Genomic DNA, 19,598 nt, shown 5'->3' on the forward strand with positions numbered 1-19,598 from the left:
TTTTCAGGAAGCCCCAGTGCCCTCCCCAGAAAGGGAAACACAAGCTCTGGCTCCCAAGGACACCGTGCACAGCACATTAGCACTCACTGCTGCTGGAGCCTCTGTTAGGAACCACTCTTGAGACAGCAAAAGAAAGCAAAGCAGGGGATAGCAGAGAGGTGCAAGGAGCTCATTAATGAGGAGCAGGACCACCTTATTCAGAGTTTATTGTGGGTTCCCAAGAGCACTGTGTGACCTAGGCAGTGAAATTGTCTTCGTTGTGAATTGCCTTTCACTGAGGTCAGGTTGGGAGTGGTTTCAAAGGGAGCAGAAAGCCCTTGCAGGGGAGCCCACGGCCACCACATCAACTGTGCTTAGCAGAGAGCAGCTGGCTCAGAGCCTGCCTAGGCCACATGTGTACAGAGGCTGCAGGACAGAGGGAAGTGGTAAGGACTGCTCCCAGCCTACGAGGGAAGTAATTGCCTCCAGAAACAGGGAGGAGGTGAGACAGGAAGCCACAGCAAAGAGACAGCTGCAGTGCCCAGCAGGGATGGCATCCCAAGGACTCCTCTCCCTGCACCCTGCAGAAAGCCTGCCTCCAGGCTAAGCATAGCCCTTGGGGCCCCGGGGAATCCCTGCCGGCTGCAGTCGTCACTTTGTTCATGACACAGGGGAGCCCTGGTGCAGCTGAGTGGCAGTGATGAGCTGTGCAGGAGGTGACTGTTGTACGCAGGCAGCCCAAGGCCCTGGGCACAGCCTCCCCAGCTCCTAGTAGGGCTCATTCTTAATGAAACGGCTGAACATGGTGAAGGCAGCGAGGGGCTGGTCTGTAGGCACCATGTGGCCGGCTCCCTGCAGGAAACAGGTGCCAGCAGTCAGTGCCCTCCGTGGCTCCACTACCGCCTGGCCCACGGCTCCAGTGTCAGCCATGAGTGACCACAGTGGGACCAACTGCAAGGCACCACCTCAGCCCTACCTTAACAGTGAGGAAGGCAATGTTGGTGAACTCTTTCACGAAGCCCCCGATCTGGTTCTCACCTCCTTCAGTGTAGAGCCAAGGCCGGCGAGCCACCTGCACCTGGGAATAGAGACAGCACCCTCGGTGCCCAGCCCCACAGACCCCACCGCTTCCCCCTGTATCTGGGCTGATCCCTGGATCAGCCAGGCCTCACTCTGCCCATTTACCTTCTGGCACAGGGAGTCCACGAACCACTCGTCCCCAAGGAAATTGCAGGCCATGTCAACATCCCCATTGTACACCAGGATTCTGTATTTCTGCAGAGCAGGAAGAGCATGAGCACTGCACGGGGCACGGCCCTATGTGGGAGGGCTGCTTCCATGGGCTGCGTGCTCCCCCACACATACACACCATGGCTCCAAGAAGTTTGAGGTACTGGTCATTCATCTGCGTGTACAGGCGCTTGTAGCTGCGGTTCACCTCGAAGCTGCAGAAGAAGCAGCAGTGAGCTCAGCAGCTGCTTGTGCCACACACTCAACCCCGCCTGTGTCTTGCTCACCTGCACACCTGCCACTCTGGGGCATCGGGGGAGATGTGGAGAGCCTTCCTCACTTCTGGGGAGTTCAGATACATGGTCGGTGCTGTGGAGTTGGTGCACGGTGGGTCCATCCGCACCTTATTGCGGGCTACAGGCATCCGGAACAGGTTCTGGGAGAGTTGGGATAGCCCTGCAGCAGCACCTCAGCACTGCCCGCAGGGAGAGCTGCCCCATCCCCTACTGTGCAGGTGGAGGGTGCTGGCAGCACACTGTGACAGGGACCCACACTCACCTGGCGCCAGGAGAACCTCATTGGCATCCGGATGAAGGAGTTCCCCAGGTCATGTGTGACGAGATAGTCACCCTCATACCTGCAGGCAGACCAAGCACGGCCACAGGGTGAGAGCTCTGGAGGAGCAAGGGCTTGGGATAACGGCCTTGGGCCCACCACCAGGAAGAAGTGGCCACAGAAGCAGTGTCTCTGCCAGCCCCCTGCTGCTGGTAGGGATCTGCATGCTGATTGTGCTTGGGGATAGCGCTGCTGCTGTCGCCACTCTCACCTCATGCTTCCAGGAACACCGCCAGCACACGGGGCGTAGAGATTGTAGATATTGAGCCCAGACTCCTCTACAATCTCAATCATCTCTGCCATCTGCAATGAGCCACAAGCAGGACGGGCTCAGGACTCAGCTTGAAGGACCACAGCACACACCGAACACCAAGCACAGTGCTGCTGCTCGCAGGAATTGGAGCAGGGCTCGGGGATTCCAGCCTTCCCTCACCTTAAGCGTGCAGTTCAAATTGGAGTTGTCATGGAAGTTGCACTTCCCTTCAGAGCAGCAGAAGGCCTGCAAGTCCTTCCACAGCCTGCAGGCAGAAACCAAGAGTTGGAGTGATCCACCAGAGCCCACCCTGCTCTGTGCCACAGGGACCAGCAGCGCTCCCCCCAGCAGTGCTCCCCGCTCTCACTGGGTGCCCAGCAGGCCATGGTAATAGGCGAAGTACACCAAGGAGTTGTCGTTGATCTCATAGGAGGAGAGGCCATTTCCCACAGCGATTCCCTGCGGGGCAATAAGAAAACAACTCTGTGGTGTGGCAGCTCCTCACAGGGCAGCCACAGAGCATCGGCGTCAGGCAGGAAGCAGATGTGGCTCTGTTTACTTCACGGGGGGAAGAGGAAAGGCCATGGGCGCCTGGGAGCACTCCTCAGTCTCACGCAGCGGAACACGTTCACCGCCAGCACCCAGGGAGATGAAAGGCTGTGGGGCTGGGGCTGCCCCAGGCAGCAAGGCCATGCCCTCACCTTGAGGTTAAGGCTGGGGTCCTGCATCACCCACTCTGCCAGAGTGGGGATGTAGATGCCGCCGTAGCTCTCCCCTGTGAGGAAGAGGTCGTTCTTGGAGTACTCAGGGAAGAGCCGCAGGAACTCCTTCAGAGCCAGGTAGTTGTTGTGTGCGACCTGCAGGGACAGCAGATGGCATCAGCGGGGTGGCACTGGGCCAGCAGCTCCGGGCTGGGCCTGCAACAGCCTCACCACTCACCTCGGTGTCGTTGGTAGCATACTTCTTGTCCTCGGAGTATGAGAAGCCAACGCCTGCAGGGGACTCCAGGTAGAGCATGTTGGCAATCTGTGAGGACAGCAGAGGGGCAGGGGAGCATGGAAGTCCAGGGAGCTCTCAGCACAGAGGGCCAACGGCCTTCACCTATGGCACCATTTGTGTGTGGCCCACCCCAGTGTTGCAATGAGAACCTCATCCCTGCTCTGCAGAGAGCTGGAGGGGGGGGGCAGCACAGAGCAGTTCAGAGCCATGGTTCCCCACAGCTTGGGTGGGGCAGGAGCCGCTCCCTGCCTGCAGCAGGGCCCATACCTTGTTCCAGGCGTAGTCATTGTACTTCAGCGTGACCCCATCGGGCTGCACCTGAGGAGGGAGTGGAGACTGATAAGTGGCACAACACAGGGCCCAAGACACCACCCGCATCATGGAGCCCTGCAGACCGCAGGCAGCTGTGACCACTGACCAGGAAGGGGCCATGCTCTTTCAAGAAGCCTTCCATAGAACTGCAGCCAGGGCCCCCGTTCAGCCATAATACCAGAGGGCTGCTCTGCGGGTTGTTCTGGGCCTCCACAAACCTGCGGGGTGAGCGATGTGAGTACCCAGTGCTCAGCCAGCACCGGTCCCACGCACCAGTACCACGTCCCAGCCCGGCCCTACATACCAGTAGTGCAGGCGCTGCGTCGGCCCGATGCACAGGTGCCCCGAGAAGTGGCGGAAGGACGGCTGCTTGGGCAGCCCGGGCAGGAACGTCACCTCATGGCCCGCGGGCGCGGCGTGGGCCGGCCCCAGCCCCAACAACAGTGCGCACAGCAGCGGCAGCATCTGCGGAAGGCACAGAAACGGCGATGCCGAGCGCCCGGACACACGCAACGAACCGCACCGAGCTCCGCCGCCCCGCACCGATGCGGCGCCTCTCGCCGGTCCCGACCCTGCCGGCACAGTCCCAGCGGGATCACTCCCTTCTACCACGCCCGGTGCCGCACGCCGCTCACCCCGCTCACCCCGCACCCCGATCCCGCAGCGCCCCACAGCACATGACCCGCGCCCATATGACCTCCGAGCGGTCACGTGCCGTTGGGCGGGGCTTCGAGGAGGGAGCGGGGACAGCCTTAGCCAATCGGCGCGTCGTTTGCGGCAGCTGGCCACGCCCCTCCCTCCACGCCGCGCGCGCACGTGTGAACGAACCGGCCGGCCGCGCCACGCACCGCACTCAGGCGCGGCGGCTGCACCGCCCGGGCGCGGATGCCGCGCGTGGGCCCACGCCGCCCCGGGGCTGTCGCAGTAACCCCGCACGCCCCCGTGCCTCGCGGACACCGCGGGGCACTACGAGCGGGCGCGGTGCCGGAGTTCCCCGACGTAGGGCGAGGAGCGGGGAGCCCAGGACCCCGTCCCTGCACAGCCCCGTCCCTGTACGGTCCCGTCCCTCGCAGCCCCGTGGGCAGCACCGGACACCCCGCGCCGCCGCCCTCCCGCGGGGCCCCGTGCGTTAGGACCGGCCCCAGCCACCGCCTGCCAGCAGCTGCCCGGCGCCGCGCGGTTAAAAATAGCGGCGCGGCCATGGCGGCTCCGGGCCACCCTCCCACCCGCTTCCACCGCGTGCACGGCGCCAATGTGCGCCTGGACGCCTCGCGCACACGGGCCACGCGGGTCGAGAGCTTCGCCAACGCGCTGTGCTTCAGCCACGAGCCGCTGGCACCCGGGCAGATCTTCCTGGTGGAGATCGAGGAGAAGGAGCTGGGTTGGTGCGGGCACCTGCGCGTGGGGCTGACGGCGCACGACCCGCAGAGCCTGGGCACCGTGCCCGAGTATTCGCTGCCTGACCTGGTCGGCCTGGGAGACACCTGGGTGTTCGCCATCACCCGCAGTCACAACCGCGTGTCGGCCGACGGGCAGGAGGAGCCGGCCCCGGCCCCGGCCCCGCTCTGGGAGCCCGAGCTGCGCATCGAGGGCGTGAGGATCCCCCGCGACAAACTGGTGGGGCGCAGCCGCCCCGGACGCTACAGCCATCTCCTGGATGAGCTGTACCGCACCAACGTGCTGCCTCCCACCGCCCTGCGCAGCCGCATCGGCGTGCTGTACGCCCCGCGGCCCGACGGCACCGCCGACATGCACATCGTCATCAACGGGGAGGACATGGGGCCGAGCGCCCGGAGCCTGCCCACCGCGCGGCCGCTCTACGCTGTGGTTGACGTCTTCGCCTCTACCAAAAGCGTCCGTGTGATCCAGGTGGAATACGGCTGTGGGTATCTGCGCGGTGACCCCGCGGTCCGGTGGGCAGCATTTGAGTGGGATGGGACGTGGGGCACAGAGATACAGGGTGGAGAGTGTGGCAGAGCATCCCGAGTCCCTGTAGAGTGCAGTGAGGCCCCACTAGCAGCGGTGCCTCTCAGAAGCTGTGCCGTGGCAGGGATGTGGTTTGGCTCCGGCAGCCCAAGGTCCCCCCTCCAGCCCTGTGCTGGCTGCTCAGTGCCCCAGCCTCGCCCAATCCAGAGCCAGGGCTGCAGCAGCAGATCCAGGGCAGACCCCCGCGGTGCTGCAGCCGTTGGGCAACATCCCGGTGTCCCCAGGCAGGGTGGGGCTGGGATTGGCAGCCCCGCACAGCCACGAGCTCCTGCGAGCAGTCAGCTAATAGGTGCTAATTAGAAGCGTATTGGAAAAATGAGCACGTGCTCAGGATGATGAGGGATGTGAACCAGAAGAAGAAATAGTGCCTGGGTACTGATGGCTGGGTCACCATCATGCTGCTGTGCCACCTGAGCTTTACATAACTGGGAGATAATGAGGTCTTGGCATAGCAGGCACAAGGCCAGAGACAAAGCAAACAAGATACCAGGACCCACAGCAGAGCGACTCCTGAACAGGGAACCTCAGCCCCGAGTTCAGCCTCTCAAGGCTGAGGTCTGGCATTCCCCGTGCTGGCTGCCTTCCTCTAGAAAGGGGAGGGAGGGGGAGAGCAGCAAGGGCTCCCAGCAGGACACAGTGCAAAGTGAGGGCCAGGCCAGCAGTGCACCAGAGGCAGTGAGCAACCTGGTGCCAGCTACCCACAGATTTCTGCAGCTGCTCTTTCTGCAGCGTTTCCCTTGGCTTTACAAATCAGTTTTGGTTTAGTTCTGCTTTTGCTGGGGTGTAGGCGGTCAAGCGAAACCCTGCAGCTGAAGGGCAGGAGACGAGACGCTGCGCAGGGGGGCCCACATTGCTGCTCACCGAACGCTCAGGGCGGCGAGCCCTGGCCTATGATAAGCATTGCAGACATCCAGGAGCAGCCCAAGGCCGGGGCACAGCGCTGCTTTGTCTGGCACTGCCCCGAGGCCTCGTGCTGGCGGCCGTGTGAGAGCAGAGCAGCTGGGCCACCACCCAGGGCCCCGCTCTGCAGCGTGACACCGCAGCCGGCCCCCCCGCCCCGCACTGCTGGGGGCTTCCCACAGCTCATAGAGGAGGAATCCGCCCACAGCCTGTGTCACAGGGGTCAGGGGGCCGATGGAAGACGCGTCCCGGGAGCATCATGTGAGTCCTCCCTGCAGAGGCTGATGGTGCAGTGTGATGTGCACACAGGCCACCGAGGGGATGAGGATGAAAGGAAAACACTGTGTGGGCACGTGGGTCCCTGGAGGAACCATATAGCAGCCCCGAGAGAAAACAAATGTAAAACACCACAGTAACACACTGTGTAGGCACATGACTGCAGGGCCACCACGCTCAGTCTGTTAAAGGAGCTCCAGCCTGGGCACAGCAGGAGGACTCCACAGGGTGAAGCTCTCCCCCAGCAGAGCCCTGCAGGAGGACGAGTGCTGCCTGCAGCATAAAATTCCCCAAACGCTGCCCAAAAGCCAGGAGCCAGCAGTGAGCCCTGCACACCACTCTCCCAACACAGCTCTCCCAGCCACCCCAGCTCCTTCTGTTTTTGCAAGACTGTTTCTCTTGCAGTCCCTTCCCTGCAGACGCTCTGCCGGCTGGTCATCCAGAAGCACGTTGTGCACCGCCTGGCCATCGACGGCTTGGATCTGCCCCCCATGCTGAAGCACTTCTGCCAACACGAGTGAGGAACTGAGGTGCTGCATGGCCTGACAGCCCCCAGAGCATGCCAGAGACTTTGTGTGAACGGGTACGGTTGGAGCTCTGAGCACCCAATGTAGCTTTAGGTGCCCCTGTTGTTTGCACAGCCTCGATGGCCTTCAAGGGTCCTTTCAACTCAAATTGCTGTACGGTTGGGCTCGTGCCCACTCACAGAAGAGAGTGAGTAATAAAGCACTTCAAGGCACAGCCTGAGCTCTCTGCGTGGTGCCAGTCCACAGAGCCCAGGAACAAAGCTACAATTTCCTGGGTCCACAGCGGGGGCGCTGAGCACTGCCTGCAGGTCCTCCTGAACAACAGCCCTGAGACTGCAGGATGGAGGCCTGTGATATGGGATGCTGTGTGCTGGGGCACTGCTTCTCAGTGCTGCGGCAAGATCAGAGCACTGCCAGAGGCAAGTGCAGGGCCAGCAGCCCCAGCCCAGGCTCCTTTCTGGCTGGAAGCAGCCTGCAGCAGTGAGAGGGCGGCCTGGGAAGCTGCGCTGCCAGCAACGGGCCCTCACAAAGGGCTGCAGGGCTCCCTGCTCACGTGGAAGGTAAATTGCAGCTGGGCCCTGTCCCAGCCACGCAGTTTCGCTCTTGGGAAACATGTTTACTGAGAAAGGGATGACTTATTTCCTGTGCTCTCTGAGAAGAGGCGGAAGGGTCGGACTGCTGTCCATACACCATGTGCAGGGAGCAGCTCCAGCAGTGGCTGCTCCTCGTGCCTGTGGCCATGAAGCCAGTCACAGCAAGCTGGGGGAGGTCTGGTGCAGACCCTGGTTCCCAGCCTTGGATCACTGTGTGCCTGTGCTGTGTTTCCCTGGGGAGACTGCTCTGGGAGCAGGCAGAACATACAGCTTTAAGCTTGCAGAAAGGTGTTTTAGGAAACACTACACTATATTTAGACAGAGGGATTTGATATTATCGCACAGCATGACAAAACCCTCAAACGAGGGGAAATTCCCAACCACACTGCAGTTCTACTGCAACAGGCAACTCTAAAATCTGAGCGTTACTGAAGCACCAACTGTGGGAAACACAGCACTAATGAACTACAGAGATCAAGAGAGGTCTGTGGTGCTTTCTGCTCCTCACCAGATGTCCCCAGCACATCCCCCAGCACACAGCCAAGGGGCTGGAGAGGGGGCTGGCAGCTCAGCAGCTGCACGACAGCTTCTAGAGGCTTGGGTGATCGCGTGTTTGTTCTTAGTGTTTTTTCCTCCCCCACCCCACACACCCAAAGCATTTGCTCTGTGCTTTGCAGAAGCCTTGTTTGTACTGCCGTGACCCCCAGCAGGCATGAGGGAGGGCAGTTCCATTTTCTGAATAATTAAGAGCAGCTGCCACAACCAGATAAACAAACGCCCCAACACAGGCAGCACTGCCAGCAGCAGAGATCGCCACCCTCAGGTCCTGCTGCTCCTTAACACACAGGCTCACTCGCCTAACGAGCGGGCAAGGAAATTAGACCTGAAAACCAAGGAAAGATGTTAAAAACCCTGCCCAAGTGAGCAGCCTCACTGCCCTCTGGCAGGGAAGGATTGCCTCAGAAACACACTCAGCTCCAAAGTGACAAAGGAGCATTTATTGGCTTTGTTGCACAATACCCTCACAGCCGGATGCTGGAAGGACCTGAAGGTGCTGGCCAAAGATCAAATAATTTTATCACATTATTAAACTATCACTTCCTACCCCACGCCACCCTCAGATCACCCCATGCATTTCCTGCTTGTTAGGTCAGCAGCTTGTTACCCATCACAGTCCAGTCGGGAATTTGTAAACCAGCTCCACAGCTCCCCCATGCAGGAGTGGATGCTCACTCACGAAGCGGCCCAGCCAGCCCCTAACTCCCGTGGGGTGCAGTCTGAATAAAGGAGCAATGAAAGCAGGAGGGATGTGGCAGAGCTGCGAGCAGTGCCAGGCGTGAGGCTGGCTCACTGTCCCATACTAGAGTTTCACCTGCATGTAGGGCCCGATCCAGCTGTCAGCCAGCGCTCGCAGCGTGCTGCACCGGAGCTCAAACTCCTCTGTGCTACAACAGGTGAGGAGCTGGCTGACCTCTTCTGTGAGCAAGGACACAGCCAGGAATTTGTCCCGAGACTCATCCCAAGGGCTCTCCAGGTCCTCCAGGAGGTGTTCAGCACTGCCTCGCGTGCTCTCGATGATGATGTCACGTCCCTTCTGCCACTGCCTCCCCAGCATCTCAGGCTGCAAGGTCTTTCTCTCCAAGTTCAGCACAGCCTGGATGTGCCGGCAGGGCAACTGGAACGTCTGGTTGAAGTGGCACGTGCAGTGGCACAGCCCTTCCTGAGTCACTTTGTGAGCATCTTCAAGGATCTGTACGTTGACAGCATCTGTGCTGCTGCCTATCAGCTGTACAGACTTCTGAACCACTGCAAGCTCGCTCAGGCACAGCCTGGCAGCAAACTCTGTGCAAATATCAGACAAAGATCGCATGATACGTTCTTCAGCCTTTTGGTTCACCCCCTCATCGCTGTCCCCCTCAGAATATTCTGTAGCCTCCTCTTTAATTGCAGGAGATGAAGGAATGTACAAGGAGCAAGTGCTCACAGACCCGCTCTGGAGGAGAGGCTGGGGAGGTGCAGGCTGGCTGCGGAGGGCCACTGGGAGTTGAGGAGCTGCCGTTGCCATGGGAGAGTCCGGGACACAGCACTGGGATGGCTGATCCTGACATGGTGCCAGGGGCTGCAGAGGGGAATTCGAGGTGGGTGAGGTTTGGGAAGCTGCACGGTGATCAGGACAGGCAGTGGAGCACACAGTATCACTGGGAGGGGTCTCAGAAACACACTTCTGGTAGTACTTTGCAAACGAGGCAATGCAAGTTTCCAAGAAGAGCTCAGCATTAAAAACCTGGCTTATGCCCTGGGTGACGGTCTCCAGCTCCATAAAATAGTCACAGCTCTTCTTGCAGCCTCTCTCCCCATGCGTGGCCCAGATCTTATTGGTGAGCAGCCAGTGAGCGTGGAAGCGTGGCAGCAGGTCTGGCGGTACCGTCTCACTCAGGACGCGGTGCATCTCCCTGCGTTTGCTCTCCGTGGCCTTGCACATGGTGCCGTGCAGGGTGTTGAGGAGCAGCTGCTCGGCCCGGTGCTCCAGGCCCAGCCGCTGAATCTGCTCCTGCAGGTGCTTGCACACATGGAAAGCTGAGAGGCGCACCTCGGCCCCGGGGAAGGCTTGGCCCAGCGCCACGGGCTCGGGGAGGTCGGGGCCCACCAGCAGCACCCGGGTGCGCCACCACGCGGGGTTGAACGCCCGGAAGGCCTCGCACATGCGGGCCAAGCCGCGTGCCGACTCGTCGCGGGGCACTGCGAGGTGCACCACCCTGCCCGCGGCCCCGCGCCCCGCCAGCCACGGCCCGTCCGCCAGAAAGACGTACAGCGCCCGGCCGCTCGGGGCGCAGGCTCGGTGCACCAGCAGGGCCTGGGGGAAGCGAGCGAACAGCGCGCCCATCTCGGCGCTCTGGAAGCTGACGGAGGCCATGCGGCCCTCGGCGTCCAGCTCGTAGGACACCAGGCAGCCGTTCCCCGCGTCCTCCGCCATGGCCGCACCGCCATGTGCGCCACGCCCGGCCCCGCGACGCGACCAATCAGCGCCGGGCGCGTAGATGACGTCACGACGCACGCACCGCCACAGCGCCCCCGCGCGGAGAAGGCGGCACCGCGCGCCCGACGCACGGGAACGCGCCCGGCCCCAGCGGCCGCTCACGGCGCGCCCGCCGCCTCCTGCTTCACCCCCAGGTCCGGGCTCGCCTCCGCACCGCGCTCCTTGTCCCCACCTTGCTCGGCCCAAGCGTCCACGATGGCCCTGAGCGCGGAGCTGCGCTCCTCCAGTTGCGCCCCGTCGCTCTGCAGCAGCAGGTTGGCCAGCTCCTTGCTGAGCGCCTGGATCCGGTCCCGCCGGTCCTCCGCCTCCCCCGGGATATCCATGTGCTCCGGCAGCTCCGCGGGCACGGCGCGCTGCTCGTATTTCCGCCGCCAGCGGTGGCCCACCATGCCGCTTTCCACGCTCCTGCGTTCGGCGTGCAGCACGGCCAGCACGTGGCGGCAGGGCAGGCGGTAGCGGTGCTGGAAGTAGCAGCTGCAGCTCCGGCAGTCGTCGCTCACCCGGTGCGCGTCTTCCAGCAGCCGCACCTCCACGCCACCCGGCACGGCGCTGATGAGCTGCGTGGACATCTGCACCACCTCCCACTCGTTGGCACACAGTTGGTAGCCCTGTGCCGTGGAGCAGTCACGCAGCTCCTCCAGCATGCAGGCCTGCCCCTCCACCACCACGCTGGGCACCGTCTGCCTGGGAGGCTCGGGGTGCTCAGTGAGAACCTGTGAGTCAAAAGGAGGATCTGGTTCTGTGGTGGCATGCACCTGCGCTTCAGGTTTCTCCTGGAAGCCTCTCTGACAGTCCTTGGTGCACGAGGGACTCCAGTTGGAGCTTTCCAGAGGTTTGGAATCGAGACACTCTGCGCACTCCAGTAAATGGAGAACGCTTGCCTCCAAGGAGGAGTGCTGGCCAAAGAGAGCAGATAGCCGGTGTGTGACGAGATCCAGACTGTCAATGTGTGCACTGCATGAATGAAGACCTTTCTTGGTATGCATGTACCACAGCAGCTCGCAGGAGAACCAGTTGGCCTGGAGGTAGGCGTACAGCTCCGCGTTAACCACGCTCTTCATCATCTGAGACAGGGTTTCCAGACTGTCAGCCGAAGTGGAAAATACTGCATTCTTCAAGGCCAGCTTCATTTCTTGCTTGGCAGAAAGTGGCATTTCTGCTGCATTCACATTCTCCTCAAGCAGTCGGACAGTGTGGTAGACAGAAAGGAGCACCTGAGCCAAAGGAAAGAGCTCCTGAAGGACAGCTTTGTGAGGGAAGGACGTGTCCACAAAAACAACCTTCACCTTTCGCCACTCAGGATTGAACTCCTTGAAAACAGCCAGCATTTTGCTGATGCTCTGTCCCGTGTCAGCTTTCAGCACTGACCAGTGCACAATCTTCCCCACTCGCTCTTTACTCTCTACTAAGAGCACGTAGAGAACATGTTCTCCCTGGCTCTGTACCCTGTGCAACAGAAGGCTGGTAGGAAACTTTGTAAATAAGCTCTTCATCTTGCTGGTCTGGAAGTTGAGCCTCTCCAGCCCCTGCTCACTGCCTACATCAAGTGAAGCCAGTGCCCCACTGTCTGCATTCAGGCAGCTTTTCACTACTTCAGTGACTCTGTCTGCTGCTGAGGGCGAATCATTTTCCTTCCCTGCCTCTGAGAGTGCAGGAACCCTGCACAGGGCGGATGTTCCATCCACAACTTGCTCAGCCTCAGGCAAATTCTCATCCACCTCGTTGGAGCTTTCGGTCCCTTCTGCCTGCTGCCTGCACAGCTTGACTGCAGGGCTGCCATCTGCTGTGGTGTTGGCTCTTCTGGTTATGCCAACACCGGTCAGGAAAAACTCCGTGTCCACATGTACATGGTCACTACACAGCTCACTGATCACCAGTTGATCTATGTCCTCATTATATTGCAAAACGAAGTAAGCTGGACACAGATTGGGCTGCTTCTTCCTTTTCTTATTGTACTTTTGGGTCCGGGTACAACCAAACTTCACCTGCATGAACCTGCAAACGTTGAGAAAAAGTTAATGGTGGGAGCAATGATGCTGTTAGTTTTTCAACATTTAGTTTTGACTTCTCTAGCATGTCAGCTCTACATTCAATTAGCAAACATAAAAACATATATCCACCAGATGTGCAAGGCTGGTCTACTCAGAAATCTTGGGATAAGCACAAACAGTGGGAACAAAGGAGCTAAGAGTTACAGCCACCATCACCAAACACCCAGGTATCCACAGGAGCAGGGCAAGAGAGGCTTTAAGACAAGGGATTAAGTTCTGTTCTAAGGAGGACTGAGCACATCCATGGGCCCGGTCCCAGCAGAGACAACGAAGGCCTGCAGAACTCAGCACTATGAAAGGGAATCCAGATAAATCCTTTCCAACACATGGGCTAAAAGCAGCCAGGGAACATTATTGGATGCCAACACTTAAGATACCACTTCAGTGGAAAAAGGCCACAGTGATAGTTAGCAACACCACAACAGCATCATCTCAAATACCAGAAAGGCAGGTTTCACCGCAAGGGTCAGAGAGAACAGAGCTGAGCAACGACCGTGCAGAGAGCTGCACGAGGGACAGCACGGAGAGTGCATGCAGGTGTGAGGGCAGCAACACAGCTCAGCCTCACAGCAGCAGGGCTGCGACGGCACCAGCATCGCCCCGCCACCGTGATCTGGCCTGCAAGCAGGCCGCCCTGCCACGTGCACGTGGGATCGCAGCCCGGGGACAGGCGAGGGCGAAGAGGCTCAGCAGCACGTGCTGCTGCCGGTGGGCCGAGGCCTACACGACGCCGGGAGACGGCCGCCTTACATCACATCCTCGCGAACGGCCGTGCCGTGCTCCCGGTTGTGGAAGCGCACCGAGGTGCAGCTGCGCAGGCTATAGTGTGAGCCGTGGGCCTGCTGGTAGGCGCACAGGGACTCCTTGAACTCCCGGTACGTCCGGAAACGCGCCCCGAGCTCCATGGCGAAATGTGAGGGCCGGGCAGCCTGCCGGCCCTTATCAACCCGATGGAGCACCGCCCCGCCCGCCGTCCGACCAATCACAGCCGTTCTTTCCCAACTGGCGGGAGGCCGACCAACCAGCGCAACGTTTTCTGCCGCCAGTCCAGCGATTGACGACTCGAAAACCCAATCAGTTGGTGGCTCCCGCCTCCAGCCGTGTGGGCGGGACTTCCTGCTGCTCCGAGCGGCTGCCGGATGTGGCTGCAGGCAGTGCCGGTTCCGGGTCGCGGCGGAGATGGCGGAGCCGGGCGATGCCGGGGCTGCGGCCTCGGGCTCGGGTCTGAAGCGGCTGGCAGCGGCCGGGGACCTGCGAAGCGTGCTGATCACCAGCGTGCTCAACCTGGAGCGCCTCGAGGTCGACCTCTTCAGGTGCGCGGTGCTCCGCCCGCCCGTCCCTCCGCGCTGTCCGCCGCACTGACGGCAGCCGTCATTCTCCCGTTAGGGGTCAGCACCACTGGGTGCCCGTGACGAGGCGCCTTTTCGGCGGGCAGATCGTGGGCCAGGCCCTGGTGGCAGCCGCCCGCGCCGTCAGCCGTGACCTCCAGGCCCACTCGCTGCACTGCTACTTCGTGCGCGCAGGTGGGACCGCGCCGCGAGGCTCGGGCGGCTCACGGATACCGGGGCCGGGTGGGCGGATCTGGGAGATGGGGGGGGGGCCGGGACCGGGGCTGCCATTCCGTGCCTGCCGCAGCGGAGCAGTGCTTCGTCTGCCCGGCCCCGGCTTTCTGCCAGCGCGGATCGGGGCCCTCTGTGGTGCATGGCTGTCCCGCGGCCAAAGGCTCCCATCCACCCAGGGGACCCCAAGGTGCCGGTGTTGTATGAGGTGGAGCGGACCCGTACTGGAAAGAGCTTCTCCGTCCGCTCTGTGAAGGCCATTCAGCATGGGAAGCCTATCTTCATCTGCCAGGCCTCCTTCCAGCTGGCCCAGCAGAGTCCTGTGCAGCACCAGTTCACCATGCCCACCGTGCCGCCCCCTGAGGAGCTGCTGACACAGGAGGAGCTCATTGAGAAGTTCCTGCAGTGAGTGGAGTGGAAAGGGCATACCCTGGGGGCTCCCTGCTCTGTGCTGGGGCTTAGGGAGGCACAGGGACAGAAGCAGATGGGAAAGGATTGCAGTGATAACCCAAGGAGTCCCCACATGCACCTGCAAAGGAAGTAGAGGCAGGCAGCAGCAGCTGTGCCCTCCTGCTTTTCCCTGTGGCCCTGGGCTGACACTGCCTTCCATGGGTACTGGGCATTGATTTTGCTTCTCCATATTGGTCTCAAGGAATCCTAACTTGGCAGAGAGATACAGAAAGCATCTCAACAGGATCCAAGCTGAAGATGTGCCAATTGATATCAAACCTGTGAACCCACCAGATATACTCTGCACAGAGCCACAGGAGGCAAAGCAGTTCTTCTGGGTGCGAGCCCGAGGCTACATAGGTGGGTACTGCCTGGAGGGGCCTTTGGCTGCCACACAAATCCAGGGCTGGGGCTCAAGCTCTCACACTCATGACAGAGGGCTGGGAGAGTTGTGGTCCCTATGCCCTAAATCTGGGGGAAATTTGGGGGTTTCAGGACTGAAGTAAGGGCAGGGGGCCAGGGTGTGAGGCAATGCCCATTTGCTGTATTCAGTCCTGCAGCCTTCAGCCTGGGCCATAGCAAGGGCTGAAGGTCTGAAGTAGTGCCGCAGTGCTGCTGGGCTCACAGCTGACCTTGGGGACACACAGCTGTTGGAGCTTTACATCGCCTACCGTGTCCAGATGTGTCCCACAGTCACCTGGCACTGAGCGAACACTGGCTTTTTGCAGGAGAGACTGACATGAAGGTGCACTGCTGTGTGGCCGCCTACATCTCTGACTATGCCTTTCTGGGCACGGCCCTACTGCCTCATCGTCAGTACAAAATCAAATTCATGGTGTCCCTCGACCACTCCATGTGGTTCCATGCGCCCTTCCGATCTGACCACTGGATGCTGTACGAGTGCGAGAGCCCCTGGGCTGGTGAGTCTTGGCTGGTTCCCCAGACACCACAAAGCAAAGGCTGATGCAACCCACACAGGGCTGCGGTCTCACGCCGTTTTCTGCAGGTGGGTGCCGAGGGCTGGTGCACGGACGCTTGTGGCGCAGGGATGGGGTCCTGGCTGTCACCTGCACACAGGAAGGAGTCATCCGGGTGGAGCAGAACCCAAACCAGAGTAAACTCTAGCCAAGGAAGCCAGATACAGCAGTTGGACTAAGCTCCGTGTGCTGGGGTTGAAGCCTGCACCAGAATACCTGTGGCAGAGGCAGGACCCCGCGCAGCAGCAGAAGGAGCAGCAGAAGAGAAGCAGCTTAGTCCCACAGGTGGAAGTGTTGGTGCCAGCACTTCAACACTGAGGTGATTCTGCATGGGCTGCAGTGTTACTGCTGTCAATTGCCAGCTGTGCAGCGTAATGGCGCGCTATGCTGAGCCACTCTTCACCCACAATAATAAAGCTATCACGTGAGCAGCTGAGCTCTGTATCCTGGACTTTGTCCCCTCAACTCTGGGTGACTGTGTGTAACTCAGATCTTCTGGTGGCAGGGGAGGAGAGGGCAGCACCAGGACACTTGGGGCTGGCCGTGCCCTGCAGCACACAGGTCAGAGAAGAAAGTGCTACTGCAACGCTCACATGGCTTCCTCTTCTCACTTCTGCTGACCTCCTTGTGCCCTTATGGTAAGCTGCTGCTGCTGCTAGCACCTTGGTCTCCTCTTTGGAGCTGAGCTGGAGAGGGGAGCACAGCAGCCACAAAGAAAGGGAAGAACACGGCCGTTCCCACCTCCTGGTTTGGGAAGTGCAAGGTCTTCCTGCTGGTGGGTGTCTTTGTGCGGTGCCTCAGGGGGAAGTGAAGCTACACAGATACTGCAGGAACCCCTGTTCTTTCTCCTGTCATGGCTTTATTAAAGTCCTTTTTATTTTCTGTTATTGGAAATTCCTGGCTGGAAGCCTTTCTGTCCCTTTAATGCAGTGCCAGTGTGTCTCAGCTAAAGTCCTGTCTGTCTTGAGAACCCCAAGGAGCAGGTGGCTCCTGACAGGTAGTGTGAGCAGCAAGCACCCAGCACAGGTGGAAAAACTGATATAGAAAGTGCATTTTCAAGAGAGAGCTCCCAGAGGGGCCAACCCTGATCCCAGCCACCACGTACAGACTGTGCCATCACAACTCTGCCTCTGTGCCCCATCCCAACCCTCTCTGCTCCCTGTCCCGCCCCAGAGCGCAAACTGTCTGCACCCCACGGCCCCTAGCCTCACTCCAGAGGTTCCTTGATGAGACACTCCTTCAGGCTGGGCTGCTGCTGCAAGGGCACGCCGGCCTCCTGCAGGCCCTGCAGCCGGGCTTCCGACCGCCGCTTGTCCTTGCCCACTTTCCAGGCCAGGTGGACGTGAGCCTGGAGGAAGGGCCCCAGCAGTGGGTGGCTGTCCTGGGCCTCCAGCAGCTGCAGCGCCTGTTCGCAGCAGCCATGGGCTTCACCCAGCTGGTCCAACTCCTGGTGGCAGACGACCAACCCGGCCAGCGTCAGGAGGAAGCGGCCAGAGCCGCACACCCCCAGGCGGTCCTGCAGCCGGTAGGCGTTGGCCCAGGTGGCCAGAGCTTCGCGGTACATGCCGGTGCAGGTGAGGCGCTGGGCGGCGCGTAGGTCCTGCAGGAAGAAGAATTCAAGGAACTCGGGGGAGCGGCGGATCTCAGCGATGGAGTGCAGGTGGGACAGGAACTGCTCGAAGGCTCGGCTCCGCTTGGCGATGGTCTCGGCCGTAAAGTTGCGCCGCAGTCTCTTCCTGGGGAAGGCGATGCCCGCCATGTCGCAGCCAAAGCGGCCGCGCAGGCGGCGGTTCAGCCGCTCGAAGTCTGAGTAGCGACGGGAGATGGCGGCGGGAGCCTTGTCCAAGTGCCCCGAGCGGATCAGGTAGATGGTGTAGAGCTGCGGGCAGGGAACGGGGGTCGGGAGGTGCTGCGCTGGGGGACGCGGCCCCTGGTGGGGCCGGGGCTGAACCGAGTGCACAGCAGCAAAGGAGATGAAGGGATGGGCACGCCGTGCCCCAAGGGCGGCATTCACACGGCGGAGCTGCGGGCCGTAGTTACCTGAGGCTCATCTGAGCCGCAGCACCATCAGAGCAGCACGGGGAGAGACAGAGAGAGGTGAGCGCCCGCCCGGACCCCCACCCGCCGCTGCGGCCCCGCGGGCGCACTCACCACGTACTTGGAGGAGCGCTCGCTGACCACGCTGGCGCTGGTGACCTCGAAGAGCAGCCGCTGCGGTACGAAGCTGCTCCGCGACCGCCGCCACAGCTCCTGCAGCTGCCGGGTCAGCAGGCTGCCGGGCCGCGCCGCCGGGCCCCACTCTGTGCGGGGAGAAGGGCTCAGCGGGCGCCGGGGCGGCGGGAGCCCAGGGCACCCATCCCAGCACCTGCCTCCGTCCTGCGCGGCATCCCCCGCCTGCAGCTCCTCGCCGCCGCCGCCGCCGCCGTCCTCCTCCTCCTCCTCCTCCTCCTCGTCCTCCTCGTGCCCGCTGAAGCTCAGGGTGCCGCTGAGGCGCGTGGACAGCCCTTCGGTGTCGTCCTCCAGCTCCGAGCTCTCGGGGCAGTCCTCGGCCTCAACGCCGTCGTGTGTCCGCTCCTCCCGGGCGCCCTCCGCGCCCAACGCGTGCCGCAGGCGGTGCAGGATGCGGGCGGCCATCCCCGCGGTGCGGCTGCGGCGACGGGTCAGCCCCGGCCGCCCCAACAACGGGACGGGCACGGGGGGGGGGCAGCGCGGGACCCCGCACCGGGACGGCCCCGCTCCCGGCCGGGACCCTCCGGCCCCCCCGAGCCGGGCGCACCCTCAGCCCCGCTGCCCCAGGAGCAGCCCCGCTGCCGCGGTGGGCGTTACGCACCGTACCGTACCGCGCTGTGCCGGGCCGCGCCGCGCCGGGCGGTGCCGAGCGATGGCCGCTCCGCCGCTGCTCGTCCCGGGATCCTCCCTGCGCGGCTCCGCCTCCGCTGGGAACCCGGATCGCGGCGGGGCTGTCACGTCCCGGCACGGCATAGCGCGGCTCTGCACGGCGCGGTCCGGCTATCTCGCTGCCCGCACAGCCCCTGCCCTGTTCCTGGGCACAGCTCCCTGATTGCCACCACCCTGCGCTGCCACGGCACCCTGACACCTCGGTACCCCAACACCGCAGCACCCCAACACCACGACATCCCAACACCACGACATCCCAATACCCGGCACCCTCACCCATCACCCCTGCCCTCCTCAGCCTCGCCACAGGCTCCTGCTCCTGGGCTGCAGCCATGGCCGGTGCCGGGCACTCACCGCCCTTATTTAGTGCCATACCCACTCTGTCCTTGCTGCTTTCTTGGGAATGTCTATTAATATCGAGGAATGATCCAGCTGCTGCCATCACTCTGTCCTTGCTCCTCGCTGTGCTGTGCTGCCCCATCCATGGGGTGCCTCAGAGCTGCCCCAGCACAGGATCCTGCAGACCGACAGTCCTGCTGCAGCCCCAAAAGCCCTTCTGAAGAGCCGCACAGAGCACAAGGGCCGTGGGCCACTTGGCCAGCCAGTTCCAGGGCCATTGGCCTGGCAGACACACAGCTGTGCCGCGCTTTTGAGGAGGCCGTGGGCATCATTCCCACTCTCCCAGAGTCACGGAGCAGACGTGCCACTTCTGGCCCTGCCAGACCCAGGCGGAGGCTGCCAGCAAAGTGGGAAGTCACTGCAAGGCCAGGTCCCACTGTAGGACCCTGCTCCTCATCCACCTGCAGCTCACAGCCAGTGCTGCTCTGGGGCTGGGGGCTGCTGCTTTGTCTCAGCCCCTACAGAGCAGAAATAAGGGGTGAAAGGAGGGGCCGATGGTTTGGGCACAGCCAAAGCAGCTGGGTACTGAGGGGTGAGGGAGGGGGCACGGCCCCAGC

The 19,598-nt window shown here is 61.6% G+C and overlaps 6 protein-coding genes across 13 annotated transcripts; 2 read left to right on the forward strand and 4 right to left on the reverse strand.

Annotated features, from left to right (window-relative positions):
• Window positions 1–176: 176 nt before the first annotated feature.
• Window positions 177–4,118, reverse strand: CTSA (cathepsin A). 3 transcript variants are annotated; one of them, XM_048962711.1, is made up of 15 exons: window positions 4,024–4,118; window positions 3,693–3,853; window positions 3,495–3,606; window positions 3,344–3,394; window positions 3,017–3,103; window positions 2,779–2,934; window positions 2,445–2,536; window positions 2,258–2,342; window positions 2,036–2,127; window positions 1,768–1,846; window positions 1,497–1,645; window positions 1,349–1,424; window positions 1,165–1,254; window positions 956–1,057; window positions 177–831 (listed from the first exon to the last, which is right to left on the reverse strand). In XM_048962711.1, exons 1-15 carry the CDS (start codon window positions 4,078–4,080, stop codon window positions 748–750), a joined length of 1,473 nt encoding a protein of 490 aa, XP_048818668.1. In that variant the 5' UTR covers window positions 4,081–4,118; the 3' UTR covers window positions 177–747. The 3 variants fall into 3 exon arrangements, with proteins under 3 accessions (XP_048818668.1, XP_048818669.1, XP_048818670.1); XM_048962712.1 differs by having other exon boundaries at window positions 4,033–4,110; XM_048962713.1 differs by having other exon boundaries at window positions 3,932–4,039.
• A 288-nt stretch (window positions 4,119–4,406) lies between these two features.
• On the forward strand, window positions 4,407–7,514 carry NEURL2 (neuralized E3 ubiquitin protein ligase 2). Its single transcript, XM_048962717.1, has 2 exons — window positions 4,407–5,270; window positions 6,956–7,514. Exons 1-2 carry the CDS (start codon window positions 4,589–4,591, stop codon window positions 7,069–7,071), a joined length of 798 nt encoding a protein of 265 aa, XP_048818674.1. The 5' UTR covers window positions 4,407–4,588; the 3' UTR covers window positions 7,072–7,514.
• A 1,132-nt stretch (window positions 7,515–8,646) lies between these two features.
• Window positions 8,647–10,753, reverse strand: ZSWIM1 (zinc finger SWIM-type containing 1). Its single transcript, XM_048962706.1, has one exon. The coding sequence runs from the start codon at window positions 10,642–10,644 to the stop codon at window positions 9,031–9,033; it is 1,614 nt and encodes a 537-aa protein (XP_048818663.1). The 5' UTR covers window positions 10,645–10,753; the 3' UTR covers window positions 8,647–9,030.
• Window positions 10,754–10,804: 51 nt separating this feature from the next.
• ZSWIM3 (zinc finger SWIM-type containing 3) lies at window positions 10,805–13,708 on the reverse strand. Its single transcript, XM_048962705.1, has 2 exons — window positions 13,509–13,708; window positions 10,805–12,702 (listed from the first exon to the last, which is right to left on the reverse strand). Exons 1-2 carry the CDS (start codon window positions 13,661–13,663, stop codon window positions 10,806–10,808), a joined length of 2,052 nt encoding a protein of 683 aa, XP_048818662.1. The 5' UTR covers window positions 13,664–13,708; the 3' UTR covers window position 10,805.
• A 166-nt stretch (window positions 13,709–13,874) lies between these two features.
• Window positions 13,875–16,180, forward strand: ACOT8 (acyl-CoA thioesterase 8). Its single transcript, XM_048963344.1, has 6 exons — window positions 13,875–14,071; window positions 14,145–14,281; window positions 14,497–14,722; window positions 14,970–15,127; window positions 15,496–15,687; window positions 15,774–16,180. The coding sequence occupies exons 1-6, from the start codon at window positions 13,938–13,940 to the stop codon at window positions 15,890–15,892; spliced, it is 966 nt and encodes a 321-aa protein (XP_048819301.1). The 5' UTR covers window positions 13,875–13,937; the 3' UTR covers window positions 15,893–16,180.
• A 595-nt stretch (window positions 16,181–16,775) lies between these two features.
• SNX21 (sorting nexin family member 21) lies at window positions 16,776–19,247 on the reverse strand. 6 transcript variants are annotated; one of them, XM_048963339.1, is made up of 4 exons: window positions 18,585–19,246; window positions 18,114–18,391; window positions 17,903–18,044; window positions 16,776–17,480 (listed from the first exon to the last, which is right to left on the reverse strand). In XM_048963339.1, the coding sequence occupies exons 1-4, from the start codon at window positions 19,121–19,123 to the stop codon at window positions 16,952–16,954; spliced, it is 1,488 nt and encodes a 495-aa protein (XP_048819296.1). In that variant the 5' UTR covers window positions 19,124–19,246; the 3' UTR covers window positions 16,776–16,951. The 6 variants fall into 6 exon arrangements, with proteins under 6 accessions (XP_048819296.1, XP_048819295.1, XP_048819294.1 ...); XM_048963338.1 differs by having other exon boundaries at window positions 16,776–17,623; window positions 17,896–18,044; window positions 18,585–19,243; XM_048963342.1 differs by having other exon boundaries at window positions 17,276–17,480; window positions 17,896–18,044; window positions 18,585–19,247.
• Between the last annotated feature and the right edge of the window lie 351 nt (window positions 19,248–19,598).

The sequence above is a fragment of the Lagopus muta genome, chromosome 16 (assembly GCF_023343835.1).
Source record: "Lagopus muta isolate bLagMut1 chromosome 16, bLagMut1 primary, whole genome shotgun sequence".
NCBI classification, from domain to species: Eukaryota; Metazoa; Chordata; class Aves; order Galliformes; family Phasianidae; genus Lagopus; species Lagopus muta.

Coding starts and splice junctions, on each gene's coding strand:
- CTSA (XM_048962711.1), bottom strand. CDS start 4,080: ATGGGCGCGGGTCATGTGCTGTGGGGCGCTGCGGGATCGGGGTGCGGG. Junction 1,847..2,035: donor GGTGTTCCTGGAAGCATGAG/GTGAGAGTGGCG, acceptor GTCTGCCTGCAG/GTATGAGGGTGACTATCTCG. Junction 1,425..1,496: donor CCAGAGTGGCAGGTGTGCAG/GTGAGCAAGACA, acceptor CTTCTTCTGCAG/CTTCGAGGTGAACCGCAGCT.
- NEURL2 (XM_048962717.1), top strand. CDS start 4,589: ATGGCGGCTCCGGGCCACCCTCCCACCCGCTTCCACCGCGTGCACGGC. Junction 5,271..6,955: donor GATCCAGGTGGAATACGGCT/GTGGGTATCTGC, acceptor TTTCTCTTGCAG/TCCCTTCCCTGCAGACGCTC.
- ZSWIM1 (XM_048962706.1), bottom strand. CDS start 10,644: ATGGCGGAGGACGCGGGGAACGGCTGCCTGGTGTCCTACGAGCTGGAC.
- ZSWIM3 (XM_048962705.1), bottom strand. CDS start 13,663: ATGGAGCTCGGGGCGCGTTTCCGGACGTACCGGGAGTTCAAGGAGTCC. Junction 12,703..13,508: donor GCCGTTCGCGAGGATGTGAT/GTAAGGCGGCCG, acceptor CAACGTTTGCAG/GTTCATGCAGGTGAAGTTTG.
- ACOT8 (XM_048963344.1), top strand. CDS start 13,938: ATGGCGGAGCCGGGCGATGCCGGGGCTGCGGCCTCGGGCTCGGGTCTG. Junction 14,072..14,144: donor CTCGAGGTCGACCTCTTCAG/GTGCGCGGTGCT, acceptor TTCTCCCGTTAG/GGGTCAGCACCACTGGGTGC. Junction 14,282..14,496: donor CTGCTACTTCGTGCGCGCAG/GTGGGACCGCGC, acceptor CCATCCACCCAG/GGGACCCCAAGGTGCCGGTG.
- SNX21 (XM_048963337.1), bottom strand. CDS start 19,123: ATGGGGCAGCACAGCACAGCGAGGAGCAAGGACAGAGTGATGGCAGCA. Junction 18,392..18,584: donor GCGCGGCCCGGCACAGCGCG/GTACGGTACGGT, acceptor CCGTCGCCGCAG/CCGCACCGCGGGGATGGCCG. Junction 17,624..17,895: donor AGCGCTCCTCCAAGTACGTG/GTGAGTGCGCCC, acceptor CCCTGCCCGCAG/CTCTACACCATCTACCTGAT.